The 27420-nt window shown below is 36.0% G+C and overlaps 1 protein-coding gene across 2 annotated transcripts in view; it reads right to left on the bottom strand.

Annotated features, from left to right (window-relative positions):
* The window catches only part of LOC127416901 (sucrase-isomaltase, intestinal-like), a 70432-nt gene that overhangs the window by 6915 nt on the left and 36097 nt on the right, over positions 1–27420 (bottom strand). For both annotated transcript variants that reach the window (XM_051656493.1, XM_051656494.1), the window contains exons 28-46: positions 26943–27111; positions 21939–22035; positions 19983–20095; positions 19528–19653; positions 18936–19067; positions 17525–17644; positions 17130–17192; positions 15816–15932; positions 15407–15497; positions 13547–13685; positions 13287–13420; positions 12118–12152; positions 11767–11883; positions 5784–5932; positions 5246–5330; positions 4077–4133; positions 3774–3898; positions 3580–3668; positions 2955–3004 (exon numbers count right to left, since the gene is read on the bottom strand). In XM_051656493.1, coding sequence (XP_051512453.1) covers positions 2955–3004; positions 3580–3668; positions 3774–3898; positions 4077–4133; positions 5246–5330; positions 5784–5932; positions 11767–11883; positions 12118–12152; positions 13287–13420; positions 13547–13685; positions 15407–15497; positions 15816–15932; positions 17130–17192; positions 17525–17644; positions 18936–19067; positions 19528–19653; positions 19983–20095; positions 21939–22035; positions 26943–27111 — 2008 coding nt within the window. The remainder of the gene's footprint in view (positions 1–2954; positions 3005–3579; positions 3669–3773; positions 3899–4076; positions 4134–5245; positions 5331–5783; positions 5933–11766; positions 11884–12117; positions 12153–13286; positions 13421–13546; positions 13686–15406; positions 15498–15815; positions 15933–17129; positions 17193–17524; positions 17645–18935; positions 19068–19527; positions 19654–19982; positions 20096–21938; positions 22036–26942; positions 27112–27420) is intronic.

Below are 27420 nucleotides of genomic sequence, written 5' to 3'. Positions count from 1 at the left end.
ACCTCTGCGCACTATGCGCCTCAGCATCCGCTGACCCCGCTCTGTCATTTTACGTGGCCTACCACTTCGTGGCTGAGTTGCTGTCATTCCCAATCGCTTCCACTTTGTTAAAATACCGCTGACAGTTGACTGTGGAATATTTAGTAGCGAGGAAATTTCACGACTGGACTTGTTGCACAGGTGGCATCCTATCACAGTACCACGCTGGAACTCACTGAGCTCCTGAGAGCGGCCCATTCTTTCACAAATGTTTGTAGAAGCAGTCTGCATGCCTAGGTGCTTCATTTTATACACCTGTGGCCATGGAAGTGATTGGAACACCTGAATTCAATTATTTGGATGGGTGAGTGAATACTTTTGGCAATATAGTGTATATATATATATATATATATATATATATATATATATATATATATATATTGTTCATTGTTAGTGCATGATACCTAATGCATTTACTGTTAACAAATATAACCTTATTGTAAAGTGTTTGTAACCACAAAATTCCTACTAAAAATAACAGAATTGTGTTGCTTTGAGATTCATGTCACATCTTTGCCGAGACTACTCAAACTAGCTGTGTTTAACCTTGTACAAAATGTATATATACAGGTGCATCTCAATAAATTAGAATGTCGTGGAAAAGTTCATTTATTTCAGTAATTCAACTCAAATTGTGAAACTCGTGTATTAAATAAATTCAATGCACACAGACTGAAGTAGTTTAAGTCTTTGGTTCTTTTAATTGTGATGATTTTGGCTCACATTTAACAAAAACCCACCAATTCACTATCTCAAAAAATTAGAATACATCATAAGACCAATAAAAAAAACATTTTTAGTGAATTGTTGGCCTTCTGGAAAGTATGTTAATTTACTGTATATGTACTCAATACTTGGTAGGGGCTCCTTTTGCTTTAATTACTGCCTCAATTCGGCATGGCATGGAGGTGATCAGTTTGTGGCACTGCTGAGGTGGTATGGAAGCCCAGGTTTCTTTGACAGTGGCCTTCAGCTCATCTGCATTTTTTGGTCTCTTGTTTCTCATTTTCCTCTTGACAATACCCCATAGATTCTCTATGGGGTTCAGGTCTGGTGAGTTTGCTGGCCAGTCAAGCGCACCAACACCATGGTCATTTAACCAACTTTTGGTGCTTTTGGCAGTGTGGGCAGGTGCCAAATCCTGCTGGAAAATGAAATCAGTATCTTTAAAAAGCTGGTCAGCAGAAGGAAGCCTGAAGTGCTCCAAAATTTCTTGGTAAACGGGTGCAGTGACTTTGGTTTTCAAAAAACACAATGGACCAACACCAGCAGATGACATTGCACCCCAAATCATCACAGACTGTGGAAACTTAACACTGGACTTCAAGCAACTTGGGCTATGAGCTTCTCCACCCTTCCTCCAGACTCTAGGACCTTGGTTTCCAAATGAAATACAAAACTTGCTCTCATCTGAAAAGAGGACTTTGGAACACTGGGCAACAGTCCAGTTCTTCTTCTCCTTAGCCCAGGTAAGATGCCTCTGACATTGTCTGTGGTTCAGGAGTGGCTTGACAAGAGGAATACGACAACTGTAGCCAAATTCCTTGACATGTCTGTGTGTGGTGGCTCTTGATGCCTTGACCCCAGCCTTAGTCCATTCCTTGTGAAGTTCACCCAAATTCTTGAATCGATTTTGCTTGACAATCCTCATAAGGCTGCGGTTCTCTCGGTTGGTTGTGCATCTTTTTCTTCCACACTTTTTCCTTCCACTCAACTTTCTGTTAACATGCTTGGATACAGCACTCTGTGAACAGCCAGCTTCTTTGGCAATGAATGTTTGTGGCTTACCCTCCTTGTGAAGGGTGTCAATGATTGTCTTCTGGACAACTGTCAGATCAGCAGTCTTCCCCATGATTGTGTAGCCTAGTGAACCAAACTGAGAGACCATTTTGAAGGCTCAGGAAACCTTTGCAGGTGTTTTGAGTTGATTAGCTGATTGGCATGTCACCATATTCTAATTTTTTGAGATAGTGAATTGGTGGGTTTTTGTTAAATGTGAGCCAAAATCATCACAATTAAAAGAACCAAAGACTTAAACTACTTCAGTCTGTGTGCACTGAATTTATTTAATACACGAGTTTCACAATTTGAGTTGAATTACTGAAATAAATTAACTTTTCCACGACATTCTAATTTATTGAGATGCACCTGTATATATATATATATATATATATATATATATATATATATATATATATATATATATATATATATTATAAACTACAATAGTTAACAGGAACTGAACTAACAACGAATAATACTTTTACAACACTTATCAATCTTGTTTAATGCTAATTTCAAAATAAACTTTTTTTTTAATTAAAAGTTGTATACATTAACATTAGTTAATGTATTATGAACTAACATTAACTATTGTTTTTTTTATGAATTAACATTAAACAATATTAATAAATGCTGTTAAAAATATTTTCCATTATTTGTTCAAGATACCTTATGCATTTACAAACAAATAGAATCTTATTGTAAAGATTTACCACAAAATTCATTCCAAAAATAACAGAGAATTCTATTGTTTTAGGATTCATGTCATATCTGTGCTGAGACAACTCAAGCTAGCTGTGTTTGACCTTTTTTTACATAGTCACCAACTCCATGGGGGCGTTTTTCCCCATTGCTCAGTTAATCTAGCTAAATATGACATCAAACCCACAGGAAGTCCAGAGTGCTGTGACCTGGGCCAAGTAGCTCTGGGCTGCTACAGCGTGAAACAGTTTTTGCAGCCGGATTTTGTTCATAAATAGAGAGCGGCCACAGATGTTTGGCTTTAAGTGACATGTACAATCTTGGATTCCCTATTGGATTTAATGGCAACTGTGCATGAGCACAATTCAAATAAATAGAGATAGAATGACTCGCACGGCTTTCGTCAAAACAGATCTACTGTATTAATGTACCTTAGATGCACTGAATGTTGTCACAAGGATTTCTCCTTCCTGAACAGTGCCTGTGAGGAGAGAGAAGGACAAATGGAGGAGAAAAAAAAATTAGAAAGAGAATAGCAGGGAAGGACCATTTTGTAGTTTTCCACAACAGGCCTCGTTCATGAAACACGAATAGAACAATTGCTGTGTAAATCCATTTAATGGAAATCGTCAGTTAAATGTGAGAATCATTGTGAACAACTTACAAACACACACACACACACACACACACACAGTTACCGGTGCGCATATTTTACCCCCCAATTCTTAATACTGCAATGAAGGAAGAAAAAAAAAAAAAAAAAAAAGATGGTCATAATGATATTCTCATTACCGCAAGATAAAAAAGCTTATATTATTGAAATTGTATTATGAGAGCCAGGACCAGAGCATTTTCTTTACAGGTTTCGTGAGAATCCCCCATAGGGCCTTTTTTGTATTGTAATACAGTAAAAAAAAAAAAAAAAAAAAAAAAAAAAAAAGACTGTTAAAAGTAATGAAAATCATAATTGAAAACAATGGGAATAGTAAAGTAAAATGTCTGGACATGTTCTGTATTTTCCCATCCCTACACACACAAACACACATATTAACTCACCAACACCCTCTCCATCGTCCCAGAACAGTGAGCCTTGTGCCGACCCATAATCATCAAGAGCAACCAGCAGACCCAGAGGATTCTTTCGACTACAAAGATAAAAATGTGGTCACAAACTAAATTGCCTTGACTAACTAACATTATAGGTGAAATTCCCTTTAAACACAGCTTTTAAAAATAAAGTGTAATTTTACCTGTATTGTGTGTTGTTCTCTGGTTTCTGCCAGGGCAGGATGTGTCCTCCTCTCACATGCAGGTTAATTTTTTCTAATGGTGTTTCCATATTCACAAACTGTCCTCGCACCCCAACAGCCTTACCCTATGTGATTAATCACATACAGGTAGATAAGAGATTCCACTAAACAAAGGCCAGTGTACCACAGGTTCAGTTCGTTTGGATGCCAGCTGTATCATAAGTTGTTTAATAGACAACATGCTAATAAAGAATTGAAAGCTGGATAATAAAATGCTTACTTGCATGCCGATAAAATGCTTACCGTGTGGTAATCGTACCAGCGGGCATTTGGCACATAGCCTTTGACAACAGTAACGCCCTTCACAAAACAAAATCAACAAGAAAAATTAATAAACACAACAAATGACTTTAGAAAGAGGAATTGCTGACATCTCTGTTTACTGACTGAAAACAGGGCCTGTTCAGTGTGAACAGGTCAGAATTCATGCATTTTTTTTATGTTAATCTAAGGAAAACAGACACAGTGGCACAATGATGAGGTGTTAGAACTAATTTATATATGGAGCATCTTATATTATGAATCTAATCTAAAATGCATATTTTTAAATAATATCATTAAATAATAATAATAATAATAATAATAATAATAATAATAATAAATTGATAAACCTATTTTTTTACAATGTATGTAGTAATGTAATTAAGAAATTATACAGTATTCATACATTATCTGTTGTTATTATTTACTTATTTTATCTTGAAATTATATTATTCATGTAGTCTATTATTTATGGTTTATATATCATTAATTTATTAAAAATAAACTCATTCATATTTTTATAAATATAGTTACTGTATATATTTACAAAAACATTAAGAAATGATTGTATTATTATTAACTTATTTCATCTTGTTCTATATTATTAGTGTAATCTATAATTCATGATTTATTAAAACAATTATGTATTAAAATAAAACTCATTAATATTTTTAAAATACATATATATTTATGTAATTAACAGAAAATATTATTTTATTATTAATTATTATTAATTATATTATTATTATTATTATTATTATTATTAACTTATTTGTTTTATTTTGTTATATTATTAATATAATATATAATTTATGGTTTATTTAAAAATAATTGATTAAAGTTAAACTATTGTTTCATAATTTATATAATTGCAAAAAAAATAATAAAGTGTTTTACAGATAACAGGCAGGTGAGGAGTGTCGTCTCTTTTATATATTTACCAATAAAATCATCTATAAATTATCCATTTTGTCACATCTTTAGACTGTGTATGTAGACCAACGTTTGTTATGGACCATATTTTAAAGGTCATGTCACCAACCAAAAATAAATAGATAAATAAATAAATAAATCAGATTTGAGCAAATAAATCTAAACTGGGAACTTTTGGCTTGTGGTGTGAATATAGCCAGGTGTCTTTGTGTGCATACCGGGTCCAAAGCAGGTGTGATTAGGAGGGCTGGACCCCAGAGGAACTGCCTGTCGATGTCCCATGTGTTTTCATCCGTGACAAATCTACATTACAGAACACTGTACTGAGAACATTATACATATAACACATTACAACAAAGACTGAGAGAGAAACAATGATAGGGATAGAAAAAAGTAAAAGAGGAAAGAGGAAGACAAAAATGTTGATATATTCAGTCCAAGAGATCTGCCAACTAAAATCAGCAAGGGACAGGAAGGTTATATGCAGGACAGTGAAGGATAGATCAATGTTGGCTAGAGGAAAAATTCTAAAAACAGAAATTGCCGACCAGTACTCAGACAGAAAATCAGGTTTAAATTGTGATTAGTCTTTCCCATGATGCTTTAGCACAGATGTAATTGAAATGTAAGGATGGACTCAAAATAGCACGAGGAAGAAATTAAGGTGTAATGTAGATATATTTTGCAGGAAAGAAATAGATAGAACATGCTGAAGGTCAGTTTTGAAACATCAATACAGTTCAGACAGACACTCACTCGTGCAGCATGGGTCTGACCACAGTACTTCCATGGACATGGGCTTCATACATCAGTGTGTACAAATAGGGCAGGAGGGTGTAGCGAATATTCAGCACATCACGAGAGATGGTAGCAAACGTCTCTCCCCAGGCCACGGGATCTTGTCTCTGTCAAAGACCACAAAAACAGCTCATAATGAGTTTAGTAATTGTAATTAAAGAAATAATGGTAATTATTATAATAAATGCAACTTGGTTTGATATTTTGTTGACATTTGGAAAGATTTGATTTCAACAAACCCCTAACCCTAGGCATTGAACTTTGGCACATAACACATCCAAGACTTTTTGTTCTTCAGACTTGAATGATACCTCAAACGATGCGGCTTGTGGAGAAGAGATGTGCTATTACTTCTCTTAGCAATCAATTTTCAATTGACAGAAGAGTGGCACAATTAATTGAAATAAAACCAAAAAGAGCAGGGACCCACATTACTATTATCATTATACTACTTTAATATAATAATACAAATAATAATAATGATGAAATTAATATCTGGAGCTAGAATATCCAAGAGACTTTTGACTTAAGCAACCACCCAGAACACCCTAACAACCATTCAAAAAGCCCTAGCTTTGTGGTGGCGACTTCTGCATGGGCAAACACCACTCACATATTCTTTGGGAAATCTGAAACTCTAGTTAATTAATTTATGATCCAGCTGCAAACTAGAACATCACATTTCCTACAATATGCATTATAACACCATGGGAATACATGCTTTTGTCCAGAAATGTTATGCATATTTTCATGATCCAAATTCCAGACAGCTGTGTCCCGCTGAATCCAGACGTAACTGTACACCACATTGAGCATCTGCGCCCGTGTGTGTGTATGTACAGGCAGAATGGTAATTGTCTGCCAGACAGAGAAACAGTTTGCCCCATCGACTGGCCTGTATGTGGGTCCCTCGGGTCTAGCGCTCTTGCTGAGTGCTGTTAACAGTGGTGGGTGTGAGTTAATGTTCTCCCAGATAAAGGTGAGCCATAATCTGGTAATTACTTCTCAAGCACTGCACATTCACTGTGACCGCTAACACCTGCATGCCAACACTTCAACATATTTGAAATCTGGACTAAACGCTTTACACAGCAAATGTTATCTAGTTTCTCATCAGTGTGTGCTAGCCGCATAAGGTCAGGTTAATTCTGAACTCTCTCTTTCTCTCATGACTGCTTGATAATGCTTAGTGGTGTTTGCAAAGACAAACATCAATATTTCTATTGCTAATACTTAGGGTTAGAGGTTTGTTTAAATCTTTAACCCTACTGTAAGTATTAAACTTTGGTGTACAACTCCTCCCAAACCATTTGTGCTACAAACTTGAATGACAGATTAAATTATGCATCTTGTTGAAAGTCTGCTATTATTTTTCTAAGCGCCCTAACTTTCCATTTAGGCCTGGCAGGCAATAAAACTGGTGAAAACAATTCCACAGATTTTAAATTGAAGGAGGGACCCGAGCCATATCTACTGTGGGGAACAAGATCTCATAGAGTTTTGGGGTTGGAGTCTTTTGAATAGGTAAGTGACCACCTAGAAACCACTCAGAACAACTAAGCAACACCACAGCAAATCGCTAAAGATCACACAGAACTTTTTTTTTTCTTTTTTCTGCATGACTAAGTAGAACACTGTAATCCTATATTCATCCAGCCATTTTGAACTTTACAATATCTTTGATTTCCCTTTGTCTCCCACACAGAGGGAACTGAACGTTCTTTCTTCTAATGTAATGGGAAATGCTAATATCATGCCGTTAATGTGTTTGAATGGACTAGATCGTCCACCTGTTAGAGTTAACTGCTGCTCTCAGACAAAAAGCCAAATTATTCCAAATGTACTGGCCTCTGACTCCATTAGCATACGACTCGGCGTGATGGAGAGACACCCGCGTGCCTCCAGCGAACTTGGAAGCTGGTAACAGTGTAAGACTCATGGCTCTCTCTGCAGAAAATCTCTCTCTCTCCCGGCAGCTGGCACTGGAGTGAAGTTTTAAACTAGAGAAAATAAGGTGATCTTTTTTTAACTTCAGTTCATCTGTTGTCAACACGTTTTCTTGCCTTGTATGAACCTACACACAAGGGCTGGGTTTCCCGATTCAATTCGATTCCGATTCACACACTCTCGATTCAATTTATATTTTATTTAAATTAATTTGGGTAAATTCTAGTCCATTTTAATTATGAAATAAATTCTCAGCTAATGTTGTTACGTATTATACCGGGGACCAGTACTAAAACTGTACTGTCTCTTTAAAAATAGCGGCAGTGCAGAGCATCTCACAGCAGTGGCGTAGCAAGAAATAAGGCTTTGGGTGTGCCAAGGGATAAAGCATATTAATTTATTTTCAGCTCTAAATTCTTTATAGCCCTGTGTAGTCAAAATTTTTGATTTAATTATATAGAACGGTTCAGATTTATTTTCCAAAATAAGTTTATGGAGTGCAGGGAAGTTTGGTACATGTTTGACTGCAAATGTAAAAAATGTATACTAATGTTACATTAATTATTGAGCCATTATGAAAAGCATGATAACATCATGTCTGACTTGATGCAAACTAACAAACAGATGGTAAGTAGACTGCTGAATATACTTAATACATTTTAATATAATCTCAGAGGAACTGTGTTTAACCACTAATTGAAAGATGAAGAAAAAAATTATTTTTACATCAAAAAGTCACAAAATTAACAACTTAATGGCATAAGCCTATAACATGTGTTATGAACAAACATCATGAGTAAAGGCGCGTTACTGTACCTGTACTGTACGTGTATTCTTCAAATATTCCATAAAATACATAATCTATCATAATTGGGGTAGCAAAGAACAACAATAAAATTATTTGGTCATATGAGGGTACTCAATTATGAATAATGATGCAGAAATTCAAACTCAGAAGTATGAACTTTCTTAATGTAAAGTGCACACTTTTTTCTTCAGTCTCACAGTCCACGTCTGTTTCGAGAGTGCGCATGTATTCTGAGAAGGCCTCTGTAACACACTGGCCATTATTATAGTAATTACAATCGATTATTAAATTCTGTAATTGATGCATTGTAGATTCAAAATTATATCAATGAATTTTTACACCAGTGGTTCTCAACCTTTTTGATTCCAAGGCCCCCCATTGTCCGAGAAAATATTCGAAGGCCCCTATGTAAGCTATTAGATATTTATATTATATATTTCCTTAAAACTTGTGATTCCAGAAATGTCTAAAACTGTATATTCTTCATAAAAAGCAAGCTGTTGAAGGGAGTTATTACATATTTTTAGCATTTTCAATAAGTTGAATTTTAATAATTATATAAAAATGATAATAATCTATCATATTTTAAATAATTTTAAGAGATCTTGAGGCCCCCCTGGAAGTGTGCTGAGGCCCCCTAGTGGGTCCCGACCCCCTGGTTGAGAACCACTGTTTTACACCACTACATACTATTATTAATCATCAAAAAGATAATTCTTTTGGGTGTGCAAGCTGACGTTTTGGGTGGCATGTTCACACCCTTGCACACCCGTGACTATGCCACTGTCTCTCAGAAGTGTAATTAGAATTGTGTGATTAAATTTAGAATTATGTGTGATTACATTTAAATGTTTTGTGTGTGTGTGTGTGTGTGTGTGTGTGTGTGTGTATGTGTGTGTATGTGTGTGTATGTGTGTGTATGTGTGTGTGTGTGTGCGTGCACGTTGATCAGCAACTGACTGTAAAGAACAGAAAGGGTATAAAAAGAGACATTATTCAATGACAAATACATTTTGTGGATCTCATCTTTGGACACAGTTCTGAAAGTTACAGTATGTTGTCATAGTACTGTACATCAAGCTCTTTAATCTCAAATGTTCAAGGACAATTTGACTCATTTAAATGTCTGCCTCTCATTCACTCTCTTTCTCTCTCTCTCTCTCTCTCTCTCTCTCTCTCTCTCTCTCTCTTTCTGTCTGTAATTTTGGGCTTCTTGATGCCCTCCATCCTTTGTCCCTTCACTCTGGATGACATTCCATTTGCCTGCGTAGCCACATTAAAGCTAATGCCATGTTGGCGGGGTAATTACATCACCAAGGGGACATGCAGGGATAAACACATCCGGGCGCATGGGTAGAGGCATGCAGAGGACACTTTCTTTTTGGAACTATCATTGAGCCTGGCAGAGGACACGTCCAGATTGGTGCAGGTGAATGACTTGGCAGAATCAATGCAATAAATAAATAAATATACAGTTATGTTGTCTTGCAATCTTTACATTGCACTTTTGTTTTAAAATCCCCTTAATATGAATTCCATTCACTGTCAGTAAAATGCAGTTTAAAAAGCATGTTGTTAGCCATTTTAAATTTAAATGTTTTTTTTTTTTTTTTTTTTACTCCCTAGTAAAAACAAATTCAAAACCAATGTGTACAGATTAGAATTTCTGGGGCATCGCTCACACATAAATACCACACCTTAGAACCTTCTGGTATTTCTAACATGTTTCTACAACTTCAATTTCATGTCGAGAACATTAAATTGTTCTACAACATGAACAATTTCATGAAAATCTCTTTCCATGATTTTACGTGATTTAGATTGAATCCCCACAAGGTTAACATTTTTTATTTGGGAGATGTTTTGCAACTTAGAGCATTCACAGTCAGCCTAAGCATTTTATCAGTGTGTTCCCTGTGAAAAACCAATCAGGATAGGTTCCAAATCATGAAATATATGGCAAAAAGAATCCTACGCATTCAATCATGATTTTTGGAACAAGCCTGGCACATACACCCACCCACACCGAACTCGATTCCTGTTGGTTCAGTTCTTTGTTTAATCACACATTAGAAAAGTCATTTTTAAATGATTGAAACCCAAAAGGGGTCTGGATTACTTTGAACATTTAATTATACCCCCCAAATATATCAGTTAGCAACAGAGCTGCCACATCCCCTCAGTGCAGAATTTTCCCCACGCCGCATCGATCCTACTCACTCCCCGGGCGTATTGGATTTTTGTGACAGGTCCCAGCGGTTGTAAAGGTCACATTTTAAACAAGTGACAGTGTGAATACCTGAGAGCCCACCTGTCTACTGAGCCCATTTTCAATGGCACCCCATGTTTTGGGGCCAAACAGACATGCAAGAGCTCAGTGAAAGCCTGTTATGATGGACTACTCAGTACTGACTGTCCAAATACAATGTTCAGGTTATCTTAAATGCGCTGTAAGCAATGTTAGCCATTCTTCTACCAGACCTTGGTATTATGATGTTGGTTGTCGAAAGCAACGATTGTAAAAATAGCATTCTCACGCAACAAACTAAGAACTGACAAACTGACCCTCTCAGCTTCCTGCTGCCCATATATGTGTGCGCTCTGTGAACGTGCAAAATGATTGACAGGCATAAAACTCCTTAAAGTCTTCTGACTGGCTAAACAGACGACTGACTGTGGCTTGCGGTCACATGTTTTGTTTTGCTGTTTACAGAGTCTAGGGCTGTCACAAGGACAAGTTTGATATTTCAGACACCTATTTGTCATTAATATTTATCAGGAAACAGATACACTTTCTGCCATTCCATAAAAACATCACTTACAGCATATTTAAAGTGCCATACAGAAATACGAAGGAAGTTGTCATGGCTGTCCATAGTGACCTTTCGCTCTCTATTTTGAAGCCTGTTACACACTGTCAGTGATAATCGAGGCTTAACACCATATTTCTCTCAATTAAAGGCCCATTTCACGCTCTCTGTTGAACAATGGCTCAACATGTCTGTCCAATTTTTATACACATCAGTTTTCTGTCAGACCAAATGTCTGTGTCAGAAATATAACTTTATTACAGAGCAATATTTAACCCCTGGTGTTTTTTCTCTTTTATGAGGGCATAATGTTTTTTCTTGACATAAAAACACAACGTCAACTATTCAAGTCAGATGTATGTGTGTGTGATCTTACTGGATTGTTTATGCTATTATGGTTTCTGGAGTATGGGTAGAAAGCTCCAAGCTGCATCCACCGCAAGCACATCTCGTATTCAGCAGGGTTGAAGAAGCCACAAATATCAGCACCGGTCTGGAAAACAAGCGTCATAGTGAGAGGCAGAGTGAGCGAGACTCAATTAGAGATCTTTTTTTTAAAGAAGGGACATTAGAGCCAACTTCAAAACATTCATAAATGAACTGTAGAATCAGTGTAATGGGTGTGTGCTACTGTAATGCACCCAATTGAACTAAAAAACATTGTTTGATTGGAAATAAAGAACAAATGAAAAATCAATAGCTGCGGTAGGACGAGAGAGGCACTTACGTAGGAGATGCCAAAAATGCTGAACTCCATCATGCCTGAGAGAGAGAGAGAGAGTTGCTTTATATACTTAATTGTACACATTTCTTTATCTCAACACTTTTTTCCCAAAAAGACAGACAGACCATGATTTTATGTAGGAGCTGGGTTAAAAATAAAGGACAAGGACTAATAAGATTTTTACAATTTCATCATAAAATGTGAGTAGTTCTTGACTGTGCAAAACTAGCTACCATGATGCTAGGATGTTTTGGGAGTATTGCTATGTGGTTACTAGCGTGTTCTTAGTGGATGCTAGGTAGTTGTTTACTGGCCCAAGTCAAAAGAGCTCACCCCCAAGTCTCTATGATATTCTGGTCCCTTAGATATGCCTAGGGTCTTTCCTTAAATTTGAGTCTATCGGTTCCCGTACATTTTATTGTCCACAGGTAAAAATCTTGAGCTTTAGTCTGAATTTGAGGTATCGTTAATGTCTGTAGCACACTAATGACTAGGGTTGGGAACCGAATGTTTTTTTTTATTTTTATAAAACATGAATGACTCTTATGAGCCGGTTCTTTTGAATATGCAGCGAGAATCATAAAGCTTGAACAGTGTCATCCCATTTCCTGAACAAATGACCAATGAACCTGTTCTTTTAAATCAACAGCACGAAACATACAGCGCTATCAGTGCAGTCTGATTCCCAAATTAAAGTCTCTAGTGGTCAAGCTGGTTCTTTCGAATCTACAGCGCGTATCTACAGCACGTATCTGCAGCGCGTATCTGCAGCGTGTATCTATAACACGTATCTCCAGCGCGACCAGTGCTGTCCCATTTCCCTAACAAATTACTCTAATGTGTTGGTTCTTTTTAATCAACAGCATGAAACACACAATGCATCCAGTCTAATCCAATTCATGAACAAATGACTCCAATGAGGTGGTTCTTTTAAGTGTTTTTTATTGTGTTATGTAATCTTAAACTTAAAGCTTGTGAGACTTTAATCAGGCACTGCAGTTGTTCATATGACAATGTGTAGAATTAGATTTCTTCCTCAAAAATACTTAGACAATGGTTAATGGAACCATTAAGGAACTGGAATCATTACGAGGAATTGGAATCAGAATCAGAACCAGAATTATTAAACACGGATAATTCCCATTGCTACTAATGACTAATTACTTGCATACCAATGATAGACTTCAAAAGTTGGTCCCAGCCGGAATAGTTGTCTCCCAGCCAATGTCCCGCCCACTGGCCACTGGTTGGGTATGTGGAACGGGTGACTATGACACCTCTCTTCCCGGTAACACTATGGAGAGCACTGTGACATAAACACAAACACACAAAGACTCAAAACAGCGTTCAACGACAACCAATCCTTTACTATACAATCTATAGGTCAATGAGAACTGTATTAAATTTAGAGACAAAGGGACAGAAAACTCACTCATAAGTGGGTTTGGTGTGAGACCAGCCATACAAGTTGTGGACATCATAATGTCTGACCCGTGTGCCATCAGCGAGGATCTGCTGACTGTTCATGCAAATAGTCTTGTGGTTCAGACCTTTTTCTTTGGACTCCAATGCTGAGAATAGATCACACAAACACATCAAGACATGTTGAGTAACTCAATCTTTTTGGAAAACTGAATGCTATTTCCTTTGATGCTTAGATATATTTTGATGAAGCCCTAGTTGAGTTTTCTGATCTGTCAGCAGGCTGTTTTCAGAGTATTTTTCAGAATCAAATATGAATTAATCCATTGGTCACTCATAGTGGCAAAAGATTTTTAGAGACTTTATCTGGAAGAATTTGATCATTGCCATTGTAAAATCTCGCCATCCAAGTACATACAGTGCATCCAGAAAGTATTCACACCGCTTCACTTTTTCCACATTTTGTTATGTTACAGCCTTATTCCAAAATGGATTAAATTCATTATTTTCCTCAATTCTACAAACAGTACCCCATAATGACAATGTGAAAGTTTGTTTGAAATCTTTGCAAATGTAAAAAAAAAAAAAAAAAAAAAAAAAAAAAAAAAAATCACATGTACATAAGTATACACAGCCTTTGCCATGACACTCAAAATTGAGCTCAGGTGCATCCTGTTTCCACTGATCATCCTTGAGATGTTTCTACAACTTGATTGGAGTCCACCTGTGGTAAATTCAGTTGATTGGACATGATTTGGAAAGGCACACACCTGTCTATATAAGGTCCCACAGTTAACAGTGCATGTCAGAGCACAAACCAAGCTATGAAGTCCAAGGAATTGTCTGTAGACCTCTGAGACAGGATTGTATCGAGGCACAGATCTGAGGAAGGGTACAGAAACATTTCTGCAGCATTGAAGGTCCCAATGAGCACAGTGGCCTCCATCATCCATAAATGGAAGAAGTTTGGAACCACCAGGACTCTTCCTAGAGCTGGCCGCCCAGCCAAACAGCGATCGGGGGAGAAGGGCCTTAGTCAGGGAGGTGACCAAGAACCCGATGGTCACTCTGACAGAGCTCCAGCATTTCTCTGTGGAGAGAGGAGAACCTTCCAGAAGATCAACCATCTCTGCAGCACTCCACCAATCAGGCCTGTATGGTAGAGTGGCCAGACGGAAGCCACTCCTCAGTAAAAGGCACATGACAGCCTGCCTGGAGTTTGCCAAAAGGCACCTGAAGGACTCTCAGACCATGAGAAACAAAGATTGAACTCTTTGGCCTGAATGGCAAGCGTCATGTCTGGAGGAAGAAGAATGGGAGAAACTACCCAAAAATAGGTGTGCCAAGCTTGTAGCATCATACTCAAAAAGACTTGAGGCTGTAATTCGTGCCAAAGGTGCTTCAGCAAAGTATTGAGCAAAGGCTGTGAATACATATGTACATGTGATTTTTTATTTTATTTTTATTTTTATAAATTTGCAAAGATTTCAAACAAACTTCTTTCACGTTGTCATTATGGGGTATTGTTTGTAGAATTTTGAGGAAAATAATGAATTTAATCCATTTTGGAATAAGGCTGTAACATAACAAAATGTGGAAAAAGTGAAGCGCTGTGAATACTTTCTGGATGCACTGTACATGGCAGCCTCAGTGAAACGTGAGCCAGCTGGTATGTGATATCTGTGCTGTATGTGAAAACCTCACTCCCCTGGCCTCAAGAGGTGCACTAGCGATTGACACTAGAGGCAGTGGCCTTTAGCCTCCTAGTTAGCGCGCACGCCTCCCATGCGGGCTGACACTCGGAGCAGGTCGAGCAAGACTGGTTACATCAGGAAACGTTGCCAACAATTAACATTAGTATTGAACTTACGAGGCATGTATGGAGGATTTTCCAGATTGGAATCACCAAGACAATTCTCTCCGACAGTTCCATGCACAAAACTGGCTGGCTCATTCATGTCCTAAAGGACAACAAATCACAATCACAAAGGACAAAGTTATCAACCAATTTATTGTCCACTACTATGGAAATGTATATTTGGCTTCACACAGAACACCACATGCCAATAACACATATTACAGTACATAAAATCCCATAAAATAAGAAAAACATAATTTAAATGAAAGACCCAAACTCTTTTAAAGTTAAAAATGCACAAATGAATAATTAGATAAATAAATAACCACTGATACATGTGAAGATAAATGTTGTCAAAGTACACAACATTTTGCATGACTTTATTCCAACGTAGAAAATTAAAAAAAGACATAGCACTCACGATCCAAAGGCCGTCAAACTTTGTGACGCTGTTGTAAAACTCCTTTATCTCATTTTGCCACCACTTTGCTGTACTTGTCTTGAAGAAATCAGGGAATGCCACGAAAGCTCTGAATAGCTACAAACAGAAATGAAATAGACATACAAACATAAAGATGATTAAAACTGATCTAGGCAAGAAAAATTACTGCGTGCTGATTGGCTGATATATTAGTGCACACTACATGTCTTATACAGTAGTGTCTACCATGTACTGTTTGGCTGATATAAGGGAAAATGTACAGTCAGTCGGTCAGTATCGCAAAAAGCACTGACAGGGTGATCAGGCCCCCTCTGTAGAGTGGAGAGGTCTTGTATCACCCTGAAGGGGTTCATTTTGAGATAACGACTGACTGACTGTAGATTATCCTACATATTACACTAATGTACGTGAAATAATGATTTGAGTCGAAATAACATTATTATGTGAGAAGGTAGAGACCACTGAGTGTCCAGAAACAGCTGAATTCCACCTCCGAGTTCTGTTGGTGTTTATATTGTGAAAATGATTGTCTGACTGATAATTATCTACTTGTTACAATGCTACTTGCCAAATAATTAAATAAATGGACATTAAATATTGATTTGAGTTTAAACTATTGTAATAGCTTTCTTGTAGAGATCACAGATTGTAGAGAACGAGAAGTTGGAAAGATAACTCACAATACCCGGATGTCCAGTTAAATATAATTCAGAGTTTAAATAGCATCTGCCACACAGGGCAGCAATTTGGACACAAATAGTCTGGTGGAACCACAGAAATATACGACAAACTTACCAGCAGAGGGTTCTGCAGTGGTGTGGGGTGTAAAGATGGTTTGTGAATGTGTACAGTTGTCCTAGCGACCACGGTTCGAATCTGCGCTTTGTCCCACTCTTTTTCCCATCCGATTTCCTGTTTCTACTCTTAATATTTCCTTTAATACTACTTAAAATAATAGATTAAAATTAACATAAATGTTGATTCCATCACAGTGATTCTGTATGTCGATCGCACTTGTTCCCGCCTGAAACCATGGTTACTGTAGTAAAACCAAGGTTATTTTTTCGAAGGTAAGGTTAAGGTTAGGTTTAGGAGTTAATATAGTTTGTCCGTGGGTCTTTAAATAAACACAATAAACACACTGCAGCAATGCCCATACTGTTAGTATTTAAATATGGGTGCAAATAATATCTGAAACTATTTGCACCAGGGTGCAATGAGTATCTACCATTATTTGCACCAGGGTTGGGTTGCAATAATATCTGCCACTATTTGAGGAATAGAAAAGCATACCTCCACTTGAGTATCCCAGTCCAACGTATTGTCTACCGTAATATTGGGATAGTCAGGCCACACCTAGGGAAAGACAGAAATACCAGCTAAATTTTCTGTGATTCAGGTTACTTTAAAATAGAAATTACTGGTGCCACAGATGGTTATTTTTTTCCCCCACAGAACAGAGAACATGATCTTAAAACAAAATTACACTATGTGGTCAAAAGTTAGTGGATACCCAAACATCGCACCCATTTGTACTTGTTGAGCAATTAATATAATTAGTATTAATAGGGAGTTGGTCCTCCCTAACAGCTTCCAATTTGGGTCCACATTGTGTTTTATATATTGGCACAAAATAAGTAAATGTTTAGCTTTCTTTTCCTTTTTTTTTTTTTTTTTTTTTTGCATACCTTGCCCCAGACAATGTCACTGCTAAGCTCTGGAGGCCATTTGATGAAAACATCTTGCTCCATTCCGTTTTTGAATGCAGGGTAAGAATTTTTGGTTTCATTGGCCGATATAGCTGGGTCCTTAAGCACATACACACACAAAAAAAAGGCACATAGCTCAATCAGGATACAGAATACAATCTTGCCACATCAGTCCAAATGCATATTAACCTTTAAAGTACTACGTTACATCAGATCTAGACATGGTCCGCTCGCTGATTGATTAATGCATATTGCACAGAGCAATGGTAAACACTTTCTTGATGTTTACATGTTACCTACACTTTTGAAGTAAAACTAACCACTCAATTTGCCAAAGCTTAGTAGCATCAAGTCTAGATATCCACAAACAGAACATCATCTTTGTTTTCAGAATTTTGTCTGGGAAATAATCTGTACTTTATTTTTTACTAGTGCTGTTGATTTAACGTGTTAATTCAGTGAGATAAATTATATAAAATATAATGTGTTAAACACAATTAATGCAATTAATCATGTTCCCGTATCATAATGCGGAATATTCATACCATCGTAGCAATTCAAGCTTGAAGTACCACCTGTTTTCAGGAGGGGGCAGTAAGCAATTCTGAATGCAGGGATCTCGAGAAATGTTTTGATGTTTCAAATTATGTTTAAATGGACACAGTGACCTAAAAAGCTGTGTTTATGATGCCAAAGTAAGATGCTCCAGAAGCATGCGTGTGCCGCATGTGTACACTGGCGCATCCTTAGAAAAGTCTGTTTAATAAATCTATGTCGGACAGACTGAAGAATTCAGTTGCAAAATGGATTGCTTTGGACAGGCCAATGATTGGCTTAGTTCAATAATATGGAAATAAACAATATTTTGCCTTCTAAACCCACTTTTTGTATTGTCTTATCCATGCTTTACTCATCTGCCACAACAATGTAATGCATTTTTACTATTGGAATCATTATATATATATATATTATATCTCGATTTATACTTATTTAATCATTTATATTGAGCTATTGTTATTTGAGGCCATTTGATTAATAAATCAGCATATCATGTCATAAATTCAATAAAAATTTTATTACAAGGCTTTATTTTTTCCACACCTGTCTATTTTATTTTTCTTCTTCACAATATCTCACCCCTAAACCATATGTACAAACTCAGCTGTGATTCAATGCTTTGACACATGTTCTTGGCCAGAATAAGCAGCAGAGCAGACCAGACTTCATGCCGATAGTCAGACTTCATTCAGTTATTGAATCAAAATCTCTTGTATCGTTTTATATTTCCAGAATGAGCTTTGCTCTCATTACAGTTAAACATCCATTACCACGTTATGGGAACTTTAACTTTGTTTCGCCAGAGTAATCACTAATGGAGAAGTGTTTGTACCAAAATGAAGATGAAACGCATTCCCTCGTCCCGCATGCGGTCCACCAGAGCAGGAAGTCCATTGAAGTTTTCTTTGTCCAGGGTAAAATCCATTTGTCTCTCCATGTAGTCAATGTCTGCATATTGCACATCCTTTAAGGGATCAAAGGTCACATGTTAAGATCATTCAGTAATGTAACAGTGGAATAAACAAAGTTTTAATGTTATCTTTAAAAGTAGTAATTTTTCTGCATGGGTTTACAACAGAAACAGAAAGAATAAAATTATCATGATGTCATTTTTTTCTTATGAAAAGATTAACTTTTATGAGATGGTGACTCACTGCTAGCATGAATATGGCCGTACGGAACAGATGGATGACTTTTGTTGTCATCTAAGCAAGTTGCACATGACCATGGTTTAAATATTTACAGTGAGAAGTGAAATACTCCTGAAGTTCTAATGCAAGTTGTATAGGTCTATAAGAGTTGCATAAGTGTATGTGCGGCTTTGTTGCTTTATGTGTTTATTGTTGCATTCAGAGAGACATAGAAAGAGACTCACATAAATACAAACACAGACACACACTGAACGGTGAATTGAGATTGCTTACATAAGGAATATTAGCGGCTCTCATTTGGTTGTAAAGATCTGCGATCTCCTGATCGTTGGCGTAGCCATAACGACAAAGCTGGAATCCAAGCGTCCAATAGGCTGGAAGAACTGGCCGGCCAATAATCTGTCAGACATTATGCACAAACCAAGAAAAAAAGTTTTACATTTTGTGTGAATACATTTGAGAAGATTTTTCATGAACATAAATATTTAAGTGTCTTAAGAGAATCAAATAGCCCTTTCTGTCTATGTGACAAGCAGGCTTCCTTAAGATAAATATTTTTATATTTAATTCATGCATGCAAGTTTATGAATACTATCTCATGTGTATGTGTGCGTTTAAACTGAGTATTCTGTGGGCAATGAGGCAGAGAAACTCCAGCTGCTAAACCTCATCAAGCCAGGAGTGACATACACATACGCACGCACGCACATGTGCACACAAACACACACCTCAGTGTACTGCTGGACCACAGCTTCTGGAGTGGGTCCCAGCATCATGTAGAAGTCCAGGATTCCTCCAAGGGTGCGGTAGGTCAAAGCAGGAGTAGGCTGGAAGGTCACATCTAAGAGCAAAACAACCAAAACAAACAAACAAACAAAAAAAGCCCCTGATTATGACATCATCCATGACATATTCTCTGAGACTCAATGAGTCGGCCGTTGTGCATCTTTTTAACCACTTACATTTAACGACAGTAGTTAATGGACCCCTTCTTACATTGTTCTGAGACATTTATGTTGGTCCATTACTATCTGAGAGTACACTGGGCACAGTTAATGATAATGTTTAGGTCTAAAAGACTTTTGAGATACTTTTGAAAGAGTTTTGTGGCTTTTAGTAAATCACATTTCACCCTAAAATCAAAAGAAAATCAAATGATATACTGTAATTATATTTATTTAATGTTCAATTATATTTTACATAAAGAAAATGTATCTTATGTAAAGACTATTAAGATTGGTTTGCACTATTGCATTATTTTAATTACAGTTAAGCACATTTTCCCCCACATTCGTATTACCAAATGTATTTATGTGATTCCCATTATTCACAATGCTGATTTTTATTAAATTCGCATTACTGCTTTTTAGTCTAAAAATACTGTAATCCTATAATATTTTTTTTATTATTAAATAAGCATTAATTAAATACAAAAAATATTATCATGATGTATTATTACTTTACAATTTAAGTAGCAATTTTTTTGCATTCAAGTGATTACAGAATATTATTATTATTATTATTATTATTATTATTATTATTATTATTATGGTAATGAGAATCAGGGTGTACTTAATTATCATGAAAATAATGCCACAATACAAAATATCTTAAATTATATTAAAAATAGGCTTAATTTTCTTTTTGAGCAAAATATAATTTCTTATTTCCTTAAGAAATTAAATTTAACCTGGACATCTTCTTGACAGGTTTCATGAAATCCATTCTTTAACTAACTTTTAACAGCAATACATATTTAATATTTACATTCTTCCTTTCCTGACTGAACAGACCAAAAATATCGATGACTCATCTTGCTTGCATAAAATTTTTCATCCAATCAAATGCTCTCTACAAAGAGAATGTCCCCTCCCGAAGCCCTTCTATACACTAAAAAAATAAAAATAAAAAATAAAATAAGCATATTTTTTAAGATTTGCGCTAAGATTTATAATATTTATTTCAGATTTGTTTATTTTATTTTCATAACAAAATTCCATTAAATTGAATTTTGTAACATTTAAAAATAAAATTAATTAAACTTTAAATATTTACGTTTTTTTATTTAATTTAATTTGTTAAATATTACTCAATTCCATTTGATACATTGAAATGCATAAATCTGAAAGAAAAACATAAATCAAATGAGTGCATGCACCATCCAAGCTTCTTTGTCCATTTCTGAGTCTGTTTGCATGTGGTTTAGTCTTAAATACATCTATTCAAACTGAAGTGGCATTACTTTTGAAGTTTTTCATTTTACCCCAAGTTCATTTATTATAACTGTTGTGTGTTTTTATGTAAGAATTAAAATGTGTTTTTTAGGAGTTGAATTCAAAACACTTTCTGAGAGCAAAACTCTTTTAAAAAACACTCTGCAGCTTTAGCATTATGTGTAAGCAAGTCAGAAGAAAGTCCTGGAATAAGCAGAACAGTTCCTCGCACAAAAGCACAATGACAGCCTCATGCCTCTGTTAAATAGCGGTCGCTCTAACCGTGAACTTAACCGTGAGCTACCAGTGAGCAACATACTTGTATGTTCCAATATTAAACATGCATTAAACTAGTTTTAGGGTGTTTCACATACTTCCGTAAAGTACTGTATGTTTCTAAGACATTAATAAGTACAAATGGGAAACAAATGTTTAGTGTTTGTGTGCTGTTGTGTTTGTTTTTGTACTCACCCATAGCATTGCTGTTGAACAGGAAGACACCATGAGCATTTTTTGATTTCTCTAGACCCATGTAGAAGGGATGAACACCATAACTGTTCAACTTATACTACAGAAAGAGAGGAAGAGAGTATGAGTTTGTGATCTTCAAACATGTCAGTTGTCCTCAGTGTTAAAAAGACAATTAAGTGTTAAGGAGATTTTTATTTGGCTTAACTCTGCAAATCCCTTCTCTCTGTTTTAATGAACCTAATTACATCTCGTTTTCTCATTCTAAAATGTAGCACACTCTTTTCCTTCTCTATCTCAGGGCATTGTATCATTCAGTAAGTCAGACAAAAAAGTTGTTAGTGTGTTCAGCACGGGTGACTGACAGCCAATGACAGGAAAGCCGGCCTCAGCCGAGCGGATGCAAAAAACGTCACACTGTGCCTCAATAAATTTTTTGTGTCATAAAAAAAAAAAAATAAAAAAAAAAAACACTCAAGAGAGTCACTTTCTTCAACATCATTTTGAGGAGCATTGAAACTGCCAATCAGAGACCAAAACCTCCTTTTTTCTATTTATATATGAAGCAAAGTAAACTCTGGATATATTAATTTTCTTTTTATTTTTGCGTTGTCATACTGAGTTTCCATACAGGCCTTTATTTGAAAGACTTTAATATGAAAAGAAACTAAAACTAGATTTCCTGCAGGAAAAACTCTACTTGCAAGGCAGTAAAAATTGGTGCTAAAGTTTTAAGTACAGTTTAAATGTTAGTTTTAGGTTCTGTGTAAATAAAACACTGTTTGCCATCATCATAAAACCTAAAGGCCTAAAGCATTTTGTTCTGTCAGCTTTGCACGAGAACTAACACAGAGTTACTATGCTGTGTAAAATCAGCTATAAATGGTCAAATAGTTGACAGAAAAAGGCCGAATTACAATTCAGTATGCAAATAGATCTAAGAAAGAAGACCAATCACTACTGAGTATGCAAATATGAAAATTACATCACCAGCAGATACAAGATATTACTTAAAATTTTCTTAAAATTCGTAAAAAAAAAACAAACAAAAAAAACATAAAAAAAATCACAGTTTAACTACACTGAAGCCACAAAAAGCAATTATCAGGGTCAAAGCACATAAAAAAGTACTAAATAAATAAATGAAAGAATAGATCTTGTGGATATAGTTGTTGTGGACGCGTCCACGAGCCTGCAAGGCCAGATCCGTATTTACGCACATCAGTGGAGTAATAGCTTAAAATGACCTTAGAATCATTATAGATGGGTTATTCATGTTCACTTTGTCATGTGTGTCTATTATTTACTGGGAGCTTTTGACACTTGAAGAACTAGTGTTTAACATAAACACCAATAGAAAATATAAACCTAACAGAACATACATGTCACAAAAGGGCTCCAGACTAACTGATGCCAACATGTTCTACAGATGGTGGCACCAGCACCTGATTTGGTGGCAACAGTGGAAAAATACATATTTTTTGTCCTTAATTTAAAAACAAAAACAAAATAATAATAATACGTAATGATAGAAACTAATAAAAATAGTGACATTATTATATATTTTATATTATTTTGTCGCTGAAATGCACATTAGACAATATAGCATTGATTTTGATTTGATGCAACAGCAACATCTGTAAAAAAAAAAAAAAAAGTCTATTTATATACAGGCCTACCTAATTTATATAGGGTTATATTGAAATATTATGTGTGTGATCCTACTGATTAAGTACAGTCATCTCTTTGAATTTCTGAAGGTAAGCAAAGCCAATTACTGTTTCCTACAATCAAAGAGCAGATTCTAGAACAGATTTTACACCGAAGAAAAACTGACTGCTTGGTCCATAATAATTATGAAAAGTTGCCATAGTTCCTCCATTAGTGTCCATAGTTTTAAGTGACATTTGTAACTAGATCACAGGTAGTCACTGGTAAAACCAAGCATGGCTCCTCACTACGATAGTAAGTAATTTCAACAAAACAAACTATGGCAATTTTGTTACGAAATGACAGAAACTATACATTTAGAAACTATATAAACAAAATAGAAACTTTTTGAAATTGACATATTTGTAACAGAAATTAATTATTTAATATGACTATACAAATAATATACAAATATTTAGTATGACTATAACACATTGCACATCTGCCAAAATACCATTAACACTTTAAGTGTTACTATAGTAAATCCAAGGTACAATTTTGTTGGGGTGGTGATGTTTGGTTTGCACAGCCTTATAATTTATGTTCTCGTCAGTGTTGTTTATAATGGTGTGCCGTTAAACATGGTTTAAATTCGTTACACCAAGGCAAGAGACACTTAGGATTTTCATAGGGTTTTTCCACAGCCAAATTCGAATGAGTTTCGTGCCATGTTTCTCACAGTGCTGTTTATAATGATTTGTGCTGCGTGGGTGAGACTGCTCTGCGCTGGCGCTGCTCTGTTCATTGAGCTGGCTGATAATTGATCCGGGTAGTGGCTAGTGCTGTTACTTTCCGTTTTTCTCATACGAAACAGAAACAGACGTGTCCAACACAATCTCACGGCGAAATCGTCAGGATTTGTACGACTTTTCTAAATTTGGCTTATTCGTATGATATCGTGCGACTGCACTCGTTTGAATTCCTACGACTTTTCACTACAGCCAGTGATGTCGCTGGACATAATTTCCATCTAATACACGACAATTACTTGCTTCGCTTACTTCCACATTACACATCCGGGAATTTGCATTTGATGAAGTTGTACGAGTTTATGCGAACAACATCGTTCGAGATCATACGAAATAGCCAACTCGTAAATTATGTATGAATTTCCATGAGATCGGGTTGGACGCGGCGTGCATAATCAACGAGAGTTGACAAACTCTGTAGTCGCAGTGGTGTGACCTAAAAAAACGTAAGTCTAACCGGCAGGAAAAATTATTGCAAGATGCGACCATTTAGACCATTATATTTCTACTTCCTTTCCCAAAGAAGTTTTCAGAGTAAAAGACTTTCCATTAGAAGAGGTATCATTGCTTCTCTGTTGTGTATGTGTACGCACTGGCGAACAGCCTTTGATGGGCTGCTATACGATGAAGTCAATGTGAATTCGTGCGTGTATACAGTGGGGTCCCTTTCACTTCATTCAGGTGTCCCATTTAACTGCACGCAGTATAAGTGAGCAACTGACTGGGGCTGGCAAGTGTTACGTTGCATCATGGATATAAATGAACCATGTGAAATGTCAATAGATATTAGTGGTGCTCATAATTTATCAGCGGCACAGCGCCACTCCTGAATTCATATAGGGGAAACACTGACCAAGTTTGAGGTCTCTACGACTTACGGTACCTGACGACCAGACACTTTTAGGGCAGAAAAATAAAAAAAAGAACAATTAGTACAATACAAAAGGGTTCCAGCAGCTTTGGTGCTTGGACCGCTAAAAACATAAATAGATGGCGCACTCAAAGGGCCGTTCACATCGAACATGCCTGTGCGCTAAAAGAAGCTAGATGCTGTGCAACAGAACAGAGCACAGGTGTTTTGATACGTGTTTTAAAAGTTCAAACACTGAAAATACAAAAACACACAGCGCAACAATCAAAAGATGTCCTAGTCCAGCTAGTGCATGTTTACATAGAAAAACGATTGAAGAAATGCACAGACGGACGCAAAAACGTGTTCGTGTGAACAGCCTCTAAGACTGCAATTATCTGAAAATAAAATTTTAAATAGAGTCTGTATAATAGTTTGGACTGAATTCATTGCAGAAATGTAATATTTAGGTTTAGGGGGTTAGAATAAACCCTTACCGCAATGCTTGTGAAATTATAATTTAATACAATCACTTGTGCACAGAGACAACTGTCATATGAATTTAACACCTTTCTTCTGGTTGAGTCATCCCAAGCAGAAATAACCTCTCATCAGTCCATCCTCATTTTACCTATACAGTACATACAGCCACGGCACAAGGCCTGATGGGAAAATTGAACATAATGGGATGTGTTACAACCCCAGTCATCGTTGTAATGCTTACAATTGACCTCTGATTTTTTACCAAAACATACAGTCTATACCAGTCATGACTGGTGTGAAAATAATGTGAATAACATAAATTATAAAATGTATAAAAATTATATATTTCACCCAAAATCTAAAGTAAAAAATAAGAAGAAGAAATAAGAAATTGTATTTCAAATAAAGAAAATTAAGATTTTTAGGACCATCCATTTTTTTCGAATTGTGACATTATTTTCATGACAATTCAGAACCACACCCCTCAAATCACTGTAGCCCACTGTATAATGTGAAAACATTGTATTGTGAAAAAATAAGTATATCTAATTTCAGTTGTTTAAAACATTTTTTAAGTATAATTGCAAGTGTATACTACATCAGACTACGTACTAAAACATAAATATATATATATATATATATATATTTGTTCTGTTTTTTTTTTTACACTAATAATAAGAATTTGAGGAGGGGCTTAACTGTCAAAATGTATAGCTACTATAATGCAAATAAAAGTAATGACATATTATTTTGATTGTAAAGTACATTAGTAAAGTATAATTACAAAAATACATAATGGTAGTATTTGTTATTATTATTATTATTATTATTATTATTATTATTTGTAATAATACAAACACTGTGTCCAAAATAATATGAGGATTTAGGGGAGGGGCTTAATTGTCATGAAAATACTGAAGCAATGCAAAACAATCTTAATAACAAAAATAACAACAATAATAATAATTTCTTATAATTATTCTTTTGACTTTGGGATAGAAATGACATTTCTTTGTGAGATTCATCTGGGTAAACTGGCAGTCCCAATGTGAGACTGGTTTAAGTAACTGTGATTACCACTTTAATTTGGCCACTTATCGAGGGCCAACTGTAAACAAGGGCCAACTGTGAAGTGACGTGTAGAGTGTAAAATGTATAAAATGACAGATTGCACACTAGGGGTTGTAAAATATCACCAGTGAATCTGTCACTCACTCCTGGAGGCTGGTCTTTTGCAAACAGGCCGTATGTGTGAAAGTTGAGGTCATGTTTGTAGCTGAAGTGCTCCGTTTCACCAAAACCAAAGACATAGTTTGAGGGTAGACGAGTGGAAATCTGGAGGAACAAGTCGGAGAACGTGAAACCTGGCACAGCAGAGTCCCATCTGGAAAGAGTGACAGAGAGTGAGATATAGCAAAACTTTGTTGAGAACACTCAAGATCATAAAATTTATTTCGTGCTCAAATAAATAAAGCATCAAACCAAAAGAAAAACACACAAGAGCAAAACAACAAACACACAATAAAACTTTACAAACAACACAGTTTACCATGCAGCTTACTTGCATGTAAAATTATGATCTTGTGCAAATTTACAGCAACATTAGAGAAAGTTTTGCCAGGGGTTTGTATGGGTCTTCCTTCATTATGAAGCCAAACTGTGATTTTATTGTCGTAAAAACCTTGAAGTCATC

This window comes from Myxocyprinus asiaticus, chromosome 26 (genome assembly GCF_019703515.2).
Source record: "Myxocyprinus asiaticus isolate MX2 ecotype Aquarium Trade chromosome 26, UBuf_Myxa_2, whole genome shotgun sequence".
In the NCBI taxonomy this organism is placed as follows: domain Eukaryota; kingdom Metazoa; phylum Chordata; class Actinopteri; order Cypriniformes; family Catostomidae; genus Myxocyprinus; species Myxocyprinus asiaticus.
Note: the sequence above shows the minus strand (reverse complement) of the source record. Positions and strands in the feature narration are given on the sequence as shown.